The sequence below is a fragment of the Diadema antillarum genome, unplaced genomic scaffold, assembly GCF_040938485.1.
Source record: "Diadema antillarum isolate AM-2024a unplaced genomic scaffold, OU_Dant_1.0 seq00001760_RagTag, whole genome shotgun sequence".
NCBI lineage: Eukaryota > Metazoa > Echinodermata > Echinoidea > Diadematoida > Diadematidae > Diadema > Diadema antillarum.
Genome location: NW_027272442.1, coordinates 636,347 through 648,568, shown reverse-complemented (window position 1 = coordinate 648,568; position 12,222 = coordinate 636,347). Strand labels below are relative to the sequence as shown.

The following is a 12,222-nucleotide window of genomic DNA, read 5'->3' as shown; positions in this document are numbered from 1 at the left end:
AAAAGAAGGCGGATAGCAAGTTGAAGGGAAAGTGAAGAAAATGGAGGCGTAGAATAGGGAACATGTAGAATGAGCATGATTAACAGTGATTAACGCAAACGTCATTTTGAACGTTGAGAACTGTTGTGATGTGCGTTTCAACAGATTCTGTGCGCTGTATTTACGTTGGCCAAATTTGTGAACAATGATATACTTCTGCATTGTTGCCTTGTCTTGTTCTTGTTGTTCTTTTTTGTGTTACAATTGTAGTTTTTTTCTTCTGGAAGAAATTCAGTTATTGCAGTTGCCTGTACTATTCACCACACAGTCACTGGTACAATAATCAGAGGCACTGTCTGATTGTGGCGTTCCGGTCAAACGGAGTTACATTACCCTTCAGATTGTATCAAGGTCGTTTTGTGTTGTCATATTCGTCACGATTTTCAATTCATATGCGGGTAGTAACTACCTCTCTCTCTCTCAACATCTCTCTCTCTCTCTCTCTCTCTCTCTCTCTCTCTCTCTCTGTTTTGCTTTGTTACAGCGTTTTATCTTTTTTTGGCATTAATACAAAACCACCTATGACGATTGTAACTTCGGACGTAACCTTCGGTGAAGTTCGTGGAACGTTTACAGAGGATTACATCTAGATAAAAACAGGGGCATCCGACACCGACTTCGTCATTTCGCATAGTAAATCCACGAGGTGCAGAAATCGTTCGAAAGCAGCTGTCATCGAAAGAACGGAGCTGAAATGGTAAGTGCAGCCAGTCCCCTTTCTAGAGAGACGGGTTAGGGAGCAGAGAGGAATAGCCCAACACGGTAGGCCTACATACTGGCAGAAGTGGATAGGGGCGTTTCCACCAATTTTACAATGCATACAGCGAAAATATTCTTGTGCAATGCTCGCTTTTGAGTGGTTAGTGGCCACTCCAGCAATCAATTGAATAAGTAGGAGAGTAGATCGTATCACCGGACGCTTTTTTTTTTTCTTGGCTTTGAATTCCGTACTCAGAGGATGAAATTTCGGCTAAAAATAGCACCACTTATTTTCAGACTCCTGGAAATTACGAATTCAGCTAACTTATGTCAATTGTTTGCTCCAGTTTTTAGAAAATATGCTTCAAACATACCCCTCTAAAAAGTTGTCTTTTTGAGCGGTGCAAAACCGCATTGTAGTACCGGACACGATTTTCGCAATGAAATAATCGACGTCTTTCGCACCTAGTCTTTGCACCAGAATCATAATTCATCCAACAAATCACCATACACATTCTCACCGAGCGGATGAAAAAGAAAAAATCGGCAAATGAGGCTCAAATTTCGTATTTTACGGTAAAATGTCTGTCTTGAACATTTCGAACAGTTCACGCAATAAAACCTTTTGAGAAATCGACTACTTCTATTTTAGGTGCTTTAATGGGAGCTGCAAGCGCGGGTGACGAGTTGCGGGCCCCTTCCTTAGCGCACAACTATTCCGCATCGTTCGCGTTTGAGGACGATAGCTACAAATTTCCGATATCGATCAGTGAACTTTTGGTTCTATTGGAATCTTCAGCATTTTTCCTGTGTGTGATATGTGTGTATTTCATAAAATTTGTGTCACGAAATTTCAGTCACGAAATGTGATTCAAACATGCATAAGTATTAACTATGACGAGGTGCGGGTCACTCAACTCTAAATTTGAGGTAACATGTGAATTTCTTCGTGCTTTCATATTTTTATGTCGCGTTTTTTTGCGATTTCAGTCCACACAAAGTTCTGTGAGGCAAATCTACGAAGTCTCGCGCGTACTGAATGTCATTAATACGCAAAAACGTGCGTGTCCGGTAATACCATGGTGTCCGGTAATACCACATTGCTTTCGTACCGGCATCTATTGCGATAAATCACAGCAAAAAAAAAAAACAAAAAAAAAAGAATAAAGATAAAAATAAATAAATAAATAAATAAATTGTCATCAACTGCGGACGTGAATTTAAAAGTTTTAATGCACAGATGACGGCGAAATGCGCAAACAATAATACTCTAAAGAAAGTCCACATCGAAACAAGCAAATTAAGAACAGTACTGAATAACTAGTACTGCGAAGATTATGAATATATATATATATATATATATATATATATATATATACATATATATATATATATACATGGTTGTAATGTCAATGTATATGGCACGTGCTGAATTCCAGATTCCGATGTAAACCAATCCACCTCAAAGGGAAACAAATATGATATTTCATTCTGCAGTTATTTCCTTTCAAAATATAAGTCAACCTATCGTTGGTGCATTAATGAAGGAATTCCTCGTCATTAATTTTCTCTGAGATAAGAGTATTTACTGCCTGACGACCAAATTCTATCTCATCGTGCTTCTCTTTGTTGCACTTATTCAGTGGATTTGTTGTTTCTTTTAACTACATTAACTAGATTGTAAGTGACATTTCATCGATGTGTGACAGAACCCATTTCATTTAATGAGCAGGTGTTACAATTCCTGTGCAACTTGTCCATATCTATACACGTAATATTGACGGATATCCGCGATGCCGACAATTATAGCAAACATGTATTGTAATCTCGATCATTATAATTGAACAAAATATATGTCTACGTGTGATGATTGCTCTCTCATACTAATCTGCTAATGTATCACGGATACAATTCTCTGCAGGATTATCAAAACATGACAATAATGTCGGTAAAAGCTCAAGCACGTGGTTTTTTTTTTTTTTTTTTTTTTGGTCTACATGATAATCTCTATCTGTGTGTTAGATGAGGCTCGTTTTTTTTTTTTTTTGTTGTTGATTTACTTCCGAATAACGTTCTCAGTTTAACACCTCCCAACTGCCTCCCGAAAAAGGCGGAAATTTGAAACGATTAGTGTTTTTAATGGGAATAGAGAGAAGTCATCGGTTTGATCAATCCAAGGCCAAAGGTAGTTGGCTAGCTAGTGCATATATAGCTGTCCGTCCACTAACACATAGCTTTCCGTGAGACTTGTGATTCGTTAAGATATGGTTTTTTTCCCCTTTCATTCATTTCCTGCAATTCCAGGGAGATCGATTCGATTACTCCAACTATCGGCTTTCGTCACCCCTGAGTGACGTCGAGCCCTATTATGACGTCATTGTGATCGGCTCGGGATACGGCGGTTCCATCGCGGCCAGCCGGTGTTCCCGGGCGGGAAAGAGAGTTTGCCTGCTGGAGAAAGGGAAAGAATGGTGGCCCGGGGACTTTCCCGAGGACATCAGGGCAGCCAGAGACATCCAGATGACTTACACGTCGGATAGACGCAACTGCCTTCAAGTTGGTGAGTATCTTACACTCGTCTCGATTTTGTTCATGTTGTTGTTAATGATGTTACTAATCATGTTGTTGTTTTTTATGCTGTTGTTCATGTTGTCGTTGTTTTTATCGTTGTTGTTGTTGTCGTTGTTGTTCATGTTGATGTTGTTCATGATACTGCCGATATTGCTGTTCATGTTGTTGTTCATGTTGTGGTTGTTATTGTTGCTATTGTTGTTGTTGTTAATGTTGTTGTCTTTGTTGTTGTTGTTGTTGTTGTTGTTGTTGTTGTTGTTGTTGTTGTTGTTGTTGTTGTTCGTGGTGGTGGTTAAGGTTTTGGTATCATTACCCGCATGTTATTGTAGTTATTGCATTTTCATGCTTTAACAGTAATATTCAGTGAAGATTCAGAGCAAAATTATCCAGTTAAGGTCTTTTCAGTCTTTCCGTCGTCACAAATAAAAGTATTACATCCACAATCGAGACAGGTGAAAAACCCGAATAAAACAAAAACAAAGGTAAAAGTGGGAATTGGAGAAGCTGTGTTGTAGACAGGGGACCATGGGGGGGGGGGCATTTTATGAAGCAAATCATAGTTTGTCAGACGAAATATCTGGCAAAACGCTTCATGAAGAAATGCTCCCCTGTTGTTGAAAAAACTCAAAGAATATAAAGTATATTTCATTGTCATTGTCGTGGTTTTTTTTTTCTTCCCACTTGTACTTGGCAAAGATATTTATATTATTCTTTTTATTATATTTTATTTAATATCAGTATTTGAATGTCACAACGTCCCAACGGTCATTCTTCTAACCCTTTTCATAATCATGCCTTCCGTAGGTAAACCAAGTAATCTGTACGACTTCGTCGTCGGTCCCGATGTTGCCGTGGTTCAGGGAGTGGGTTTAGGTGGGACCTCCCTCATCAATGCCAATGTGTGTCTCGAGGCTGACCCGAGGGTGTTTGAAGACGAGGTAAGACTCCAAAATACGTGCATGTGTGTGTGTTGTGTGTTTTGGTATGTGATGGTGTGTGAGTGACAACTGAGTGTGTGTGTGTGTGAGCGTGTGTGTGATTTTTTTTTTGTACATGTCAATACTTTCTCGTGAAGAAATGGTCAGTAGGATTGATTTATAATCGAGTTGTTTGTTATGTTTGAAGGGAGATGATTGGCAGTATAAGTTGGTAATGGATTTGTCTTTTGAATGGCATTTGTACCGTTTTTATGTTCATGTTACACCCAGAATGGGTTGATTTATGATTGATTTGAATGAAATCAATAAAATATCATTGAAAAACAAAAAAAGTGTGTGAAGGTAGTGGTGTATGTGCGTAATGGTTCATTTGATTGTGTGTGTGACGGTGTGTGTGTTTGACTAAACTTTATGTCGTGCATTTCCCTATCAAGTCCCGAGGAAACTTTACTCAAGAAATGAGAACCTCATCAAATTGGCAACTCTGATATTCACAGAGTAACCTGTGAGGGACAAAGGCTGGATGAAGTAAGAGAGCATATATTATGGACACGGGAAACATAGATATTTTGCCAATTTGTCAAGTAAAGGATCGTTTTTAAATTTAATGATTCAGCGGTTTTTGATAAATCTGTAATGGATATAAACAACGACATATTACATAAACTTTGGCCTGTTTCATAAAGATCCTTACGTTTGATTTAAAGGTCCTGTTTACCTTTGGGAGCAGATCTGAAAACCTATATCGCATTTGTATATCTGACATCAGAGACTTAATTAGTCGTTCGTGGAATTGGGAAAAACCTCTTCATATATTAAAAATATTGTTCAACCTTTATCCACATGAAAACAACTTTACCATATATTCATAATGATGATAATGATGAAATGACACTTCCTCCTCAGACAATTGCTCCGATTAAATATTTGCATGCTAAGCCAAACATAAATTCTACCCGCAAACATAACACTAAAACCCTAACCCTAAGTTCATGGAGAAAGTAAGGCCGGTGCAATGAACGTCGCGGACACAAAATGATGTTGAGTCTCCCATTTTGACACAATAGGCTTGGCCCAAGGAGCTGCGAGACGCTGTTACCGCCACGAACAACGTGGACCGTCAGCACTTCATGCAGATGATGTCCCCAAGTGAATACCCGGACGGCAATCCATCGCTGCCGAAGATGAACGCCATGAAGGACATCGCCCACGACTTCGTCAAGGACATCGAGGATCTCGTTCCCAATGACGTTTTCTACAAGTGAGCTTGCACATTTGGATGGAAGGGAGGGGGCTGATGACCGCTAAAATTTCGTGTTTGGCTTCATCAAGATCATTTGCCTTTGGAGAAGTGGCTTGCCCGCTCAGAAATTTTGACTTCAGTATTTCTGCTGGACGTACTCCCTATATCGATCCATCCTACAAATATTATTCTGTCAATATCTGTCATTCCTACATAATTAACCAGTTCCATACGGAAACTTGGTGTCCTGTGTATCAAGTCTATTGGGAATCCGGAAATCAGTATGGAACGGGTTACACAACGACAGATTCATGGGTTTATATGGGCACAAATAAGCATACCCAGTTGTACGTGTTTATGAATGTTTGCATTTTAAAATGCATGAACATAATTATATAAATCGTTTGTGCAAATTATGGTACGAAATACAATCGACGGAATATCGAGATATCTTAAATGTTCCACATACCTTAATGTTTAGAATGATGGTGAGATAGATACGGACGTATTATGTGAAAATTTACCCATGAGCTGATGTCCAAACACTCATGTATGATGAGTCTTTTGTTTAGGGTGTTGTAGCATTGAACTGTTTCTGTAAAATGCCAATCTCAGAGAACGGCGAAGCATTTTCAAATTGGCAAAAAAAAAAAACAAAAAACATGCATGCTGCGAAGAAACATGGTTCCAGAAGTACAAAATCTGAAGTCTTGTTTCAATCCGTTTACATAGAACACCTCTATACGTCAATTTCAAGACAACAAACGCCAACAAAGTCGGAATACCACAACCTGCGTGCAATAATTGTGGCAACTGTGTTTCTGGATGCAATACCGGTGCCAAGAGTACGCTCAACATTAACTATCTCCCGGACGCACATGCACACGGGGCAAAGATATTCACAGAGGTAAGTGTGTCTGGAACTGTCCTCAAACCTCTCCCAACTCATCTTCAAAAATCGTTCATTTAACACTGATGACAAGATATTTTGAATTTCAGAGATTTAAACTGGATTTCGCACTTATTCCCTTCCAGATTCACATAAGATATGACACAAAATGATCCCATGTGTGCTTTGAAGATATTATGTGTACACATATCGAAAATATGTATTGTATCTATATGTGGATGTTATGTATGTATAAATAATGTGATTTGATAAGAGAAAAGATAGTATTACATCATATCATGATATCTTATAACAGGATATAATGATTACATTATATTATGATATATCATATTACATTTAAATATAAATATTACTGTATGCTACTATGTAAAGAATAAATGAAAGTAATTCAAATTGATTTACATTACATTATACATTATATCATATCGTATATTATTGTAAAGCGATTGGTATTATGAGATGATTTAACAAACGAGTCATGATAAACTGTGACCGTGCACCACAAAACGAACATAAAGTCGCACACACTGATTTTGCGTGAGGACTGAAAATAAGTGAAATGGGTCAACCTAGCCAAACTTGACTTTTTCATATTTTCTGAATAAGCAGGTCTTCTTTTGCAGTATGCTAAAATTTGGTATCATAAAACGGGCGGGAAAGTGTGTTTTTAGCAGTGTATCTCGAACATTTTTGGTAGAATAGTGTGATTAGTTGTGTCTTTAGAGTCCCTTTTCCATTTTTGAAAAACCTTGTACACACTCTTCACTTTGAACTCTAATAACTTTTGAAAGGATAGTGCTACTGCTTTGATAGTTGGCATTAATTATAGACAGAATGTGTTAATGAGGCATGCTTAATTTCAGTTTCATCTGATAATCCCTTCATTGTTGTTACTGTGGTAGTATACTTCCTGTTTTTTGTCCCATTCATCGCACAGCCAGCACGGTTTGTTAAAGATTAAGCACTTGAGTAGACACTGTACTTCAGAGCCTCTTTTCTCAGTTCACACTTTTCCTGAGTTTGTGCTTTCTTTCCAATGTTTAGATAGGTTAGGAGAGTCCATTTAATTTGAGTTATACATCAATTTAAAGCTTAAAGTCTGCTCTTTCAGAATATGGTCTTAACTAAAAATTTGTGTCTGGTGACTTTTTGTTTGTTTTGTGGTGCAGGGTCACAAATAAAAAGACAATGATAATCATTCCAACAGGTTCAAGTCAATGCCATACAGCGACACGAGGAAGGTGGCTACTGGTTCGTCTTCTATCAAGACATTCATCAGGAAGACTTTGCCCAGGAGGAACGCATTGTCAGAGCTCACACAGTCATACTTGGTGCTGGCTCACTCGGTTCGACCCGCATACTCCTCAACTCCGCCTCTCGCGGTTTGCCAGTCTCCCCGCGGCTCGGACAGGGATTCACAACCAACGGCGACCACCTGACGATCGCCTACAACTGCGACCGGACGATCCGCCCGATCGGCATCGAGCTCGAGGACCTGAAGTCAACCGATCAGGGTCCTGGACCGTGCATCACCAGCATCCTGGACGTGCGGAGGAGGCCAGGTGCGCCTCTCGACGATGGCTACCTCCTGGAGGATGGAACACCGCCCTCAGCGTTGAAGACTATTTACAAAATCATGCTGAAGAAGCTAACCCAGGGCATCGACACGACACCGAACGAAAACGAATTGGCCGAGTTTATCCGATCTATAACCGGCAAATCGTTCGATAACACGCTCGCCTTCCTCTCCATGAGTCACGATTCCGCTAGCGGTCGCATCGTCCACGACCCCGACTCCGAACGGGTGTGGGCAGACTTTCCCGGCGTCGGGGACGAGGACAACTTCAAAGCGATCTTCGAGGCTGCCAGGAAGGCTGCGACTACGTTGAAGGGGGAACTCGTGGCAAGTCCAATTTGGAAGGGCGTTATACCCCAAGTAACGGGGAACAGCGCCATCATAGCTGTGCATCCCCTCGGAGGCTGCGGAATGGGACAGTCTGGAAAAACTGGTATATACGATTATTCTTAAACCAGACAACTGCTGCAATTTCATTTCCAGTCCATGTTATACAGCTAGTCCTTTGTCTGTGTAATTACTTTGACTCTTTACGTGCCACGTTCGCACGCCCGACTCGGTCGACAGCGTGCCGAGTTCACATTATTATTCTGCTCAAACGCACAAACTCGCACAAACCGATTGATAAATCGCCAAATGTCACACCACAATGAAGGCGTTTCTCACGATTCTGTTCCTGTCGCACGTAGTTTGCATTTTATGTAGTACTTGACTATCAAGCGATGTTCCCTAATGGACTTTCGAGTAAATTCTGTTTTAAGTGTCTCTCCCTGGTTTGTGTGCTAAAGTCATGCATCTACAATAATGTTGCTACTGGTCAACTGTTGAAAGAAACACAATTATAGATTTGTCATACAATTTACATCAAACAGAGCTTGGCATTTTCTCGACAACTTTGCTCACTACGTGTTCAGGGTAACGGAAATCTATAAAAATGACATAGATTTGAAAAACAGAATGTTTTCCCAAAGCATGACTACGTTGATGTGTCAGAATATTGTGGCACACAGGGGCTTTCCACCTTGGCACACAACGAGTGTTAATAGGGTTATTGTTTATCCCTTTGTTCTGCTACTTCTCTATACACCTAGAGGAATTTTAGTGTATCAAGCGTTTCTCTTTTTGACTTACAGGAAATATACGTTTTCATGAACTCTTGTCTCAAAATCATTTCTAGGAGCGGTAGATCATTCGGGAGCAGTGTTCACAGGAACTGACGAGAAGGTTTACTCGGACTTACTGGTCGTTGATGGCGCTGTCATGCCACGAAGTCTTGGTATCAATCCTTCACTCACCATCGGCATGGTTGCCGAGAGATGTGTCCGTCTGCTTGCAGAGAGAAATGGCTGGTCCATAGACTACGACAGTTCGAAGCAGCTAGGTGAGACTAACCTACATGTATCATTAATTGCATTTCTTCCACTTCATCTTGAAAAGTTCATGTTAGCAGGTTGCATCACAAAGCTGTTTTGGATAAATGAGCTATGAATGTCTTGTTACGAATACGAGAGTATTATTTTGTCAGAAGGTTGTACTGATAGCAATGAAAGGTGGCTGTTATGCAATGAGATGTTCCGAGTTTATTTCTTGTTTATATCAGATAATGGCTTTGGTATAATCAATTTTGTTTGGGAATTGCTCCCTCTTCTAATATATGTGCAGGTAGCATACAGGAACGTGCTATGGATGAGAAAATGCAATGCATGTTTTTTTATCTAAATGATTCATTTAGTTTGTCAGTTTGGTAAAAAATTCTACCAAAGCGTCTATGATTATTGTATTCTTGTTTGTATATTGTATTCCTGAAAAAAAAGTACAGAAATAGATTTAAATTGAAAAATTAGAATCTGGAAGGTAATATTCTGTTCCATCCTTATGATATGACTTAGGAGGTCAGATTCATCACTAATTATGTTTTTTAGAATAAACAGTAACAAATTATGCATCTTTCCCATGTTCTTGTCCTCTTTTAACTCCCGTCTCATGTCGTTAATCTTTATAAAGACGAATCGGCAAGGGAGAAGCGAAAACCTGGTCTGAGATTTACCGAACGCATGGCAGGACATCTGGACGTAGATGGCGCTAAACACCCCTGCGAGTTTACTCTGACGATTCTGACGGACGATGTTCAGCACATGCTCGAAGTTGACGAAAACCACGAAGCGTGCCTGCACGGCACCGTGAAGTGCCCGGCGCTGTCGGAGTATCCGCTGACCGCATCCGGAGGGAAGTTTCATCTGTTCAAACCCAGTGATCGTAGCGCAGGCACGCGGGAAATGGTGTACGAAATGTTCCTACATGACCACGAGAACGAGTACCACTTCAGGGGCATCAAGGTGGTGAACAAGGATTCGTTCCTGGAGGTAGGGGTCAGCGACACAACGACCCTATCTGTCACGATCAAGAAAGACGCTCGTGCAGACGGTGAGGTAGTCGGCACAGGTGTCCTGAAGATTTTTCTCACTGACTTTCTTAAGCAGCTCACGACGCTTGAGGTTACGTCGACTGAGAGTGCTGCAGACAAGACAGTATGGAAAGCAAAGTTTGGTCATTTCTTTGCTGGAGTTCTGCTTGATGTTTATGGTATCTTTAACCCGTCGGAAATGGGTGTTGTCTACAGGGAGAAAGTTCGACCGAGAAGACAGCGACAGCTCAAACTCAAGGATGAAAAACCAGAGATTCACAGGATAGTGGCAACAGATGGGGTGCAGCTCCTTTTGATGAGGTATCGTGGGGGTCACAAGGGACCCCTCCTACTTCTCCACGGACTGGGTGTGTCAAGCCGTATATTCACTCTTGACACTGTCGAGACCAATATGGTGGAGTTTCTGGTAGAGAGAGATTATGATGTGTGGGTCTTGGACATGCGGTACTCCGTCATGCTACCCTCACACAAAAGCAAAGGCTTTTTCGGAGACGCTGCTGAGATGGATGTCCCACCAGCCATAGATTACATTCTGGAAAGAACAGGACACGTAGACTTGGAGGTACTCGCCCATTGTGCAGGAGGCGTGACCATGCATGCCGCCCTCCTCGGCGGACACGTGGAGAAGGAGAAAATCAGATGCTTCGTATCGTCACAGGCGGGTTTCAGCCTGACCGTGGGCCGTCTGAACAGCCTTAAGTCTCGCGCCTACCTTCCGACAATTCTGCACAGCCTTGGAGTGAAGGGTATTACTGCCTATCCGGATAATCTTGCGGCGTTGAGAGAGCGCTTCGTAGATTGCTCCACGAAAATCGTGGCGAACATGACAACGGGCGTGCGAGAGCACTGCGACAGTCACGCATGTCACCGGGTCACCTTCACTTACAGCTTGCTCTGGTCGCACAGCAACGTCAACGAGCTGACCCACGACACGCTGCACGAGTGGAACGGCTTCGCGCACGCCTCTCGCCTACAGGGTTTCGCCCTCTGCACCCGCAAGGGCCGCATCGTCGACAGGAATGGGCGGGACACATACGTGCCGGACTTCGCCTCCCGGCACAGACTGTCCTCCAACAGCTACCGCGCCGCCATGAAACGCCTGGACCTCCCCATCCTCTACTTCAGCGGGGCGAAGAATGTCTGTTGGGAGCCCGAGACTACGGCCGACAGCCTCAAACGATGCCAGGAAGTGAACTCGGACCAGCACTACGAGCGCTTCGTGGTTGAGGGCTACATGCATCTGGACTGCATCATGGGATCGAGAGCCGCTTTGGACGTCTTCCCAAAATTCCTCCCATTCCTCGAGCGTTATGCCCAACCACAGTGATTACAATAATTTGACAAAAGACCATGGAAACACACTTTAAAGCGTCCAGAGGCTCCTCTTTACTGTTTCGTCGCAACTCTGTAGTCATAAACATTTATTCTTTAATCTATTTTTTATTCATTTATATTTATTTATCATGACATTCATTTGAAATTAATCATCCTAAGAACTGTCTAGATTCTGGAGCTTTATCTGAGTTTGTATCATCTGAATGTTCGAAAAACTCTGAATCTTCAGCACCCTATACATCCGCCAAGCAGCGAAGTCACATGTGAAAATTGTGCAATTTCTGACGGAACTTTTCAAATGTTCGCATCTTTTAAAATTTGTTGTAGTCCTTATGTAGATTTGTGTATATAGGTAAATATATATTTTCTTTTCGATGAGATTAGAGAAAATATTGATGGCTGTAATTATTGTCACTAAAGGAATTCGTATTCATCGGTACCCAGTCTTACTGTGAGGGCTAGGGAATTCCCGCTATCTATCTCTTC

At 41.5% G+C, this 12,222-nt stretch overlaps 1 protein-coding gene across 1 annotated transcript; it reads left to right on the top strand.

The window, feature by feature from the left end:
- Nucleotides 1-1,632: 1,632 nt before the first annotated feature.
- Nucleotides 1,633-11,747, top strand: LOC139712113 (uncharacterized). The gene is made up of 8 exons (XM_071623948.1): nucleotides 1,633-1,668; nucleotides 3,043-3,298; nucleotides 4,114-4,247; nucleotides 5,315-5,508; nucleotides 6,223-6,397; nucleotides 7,608-8,409; nucleotides 9,154-9,357; nucleotides 9,981-11,747. Exons 1-8 carry the CDS (start codon nucleotides 1,633-1,635, stop codon nucleotides 11,726-11,728), a joined length of 3,549 nt encoding a protein of 1,182 aa, XP_071480049.1. The 3' UTR covers nucleotides 11,729-11,747.
- Nucleotides 11,748-12,222: the final 475 nt, after the last annotated feature.

What these genes read in the sequence shown, in the direction of transcription:
- LOC139712113 (XM_071623948.1), top strand. Translation starts at nt 1,633, where the DNA reads ATGACGAGGTGCGGGTCACTCAACTCTAAATTTGAG. An exon ending in CGAGGGTGTTTGAAGACGAG is followed by an intron (nt 4,248 to 5,314) that starts GTAAGACTCCAA and finishes TTGACACAATAG; the next exon opens with GCTTGGCCCAAGGAGCTGCG. An exon ending in GGGCAAAGATATTCACAGAG is followed by an intron (nt 6,398 to 7,607) that starts GTAAGTGTGTCT and finishes TCATTCCAACAG; the next exon opens with GTTCAAGTCAATGCCATACA.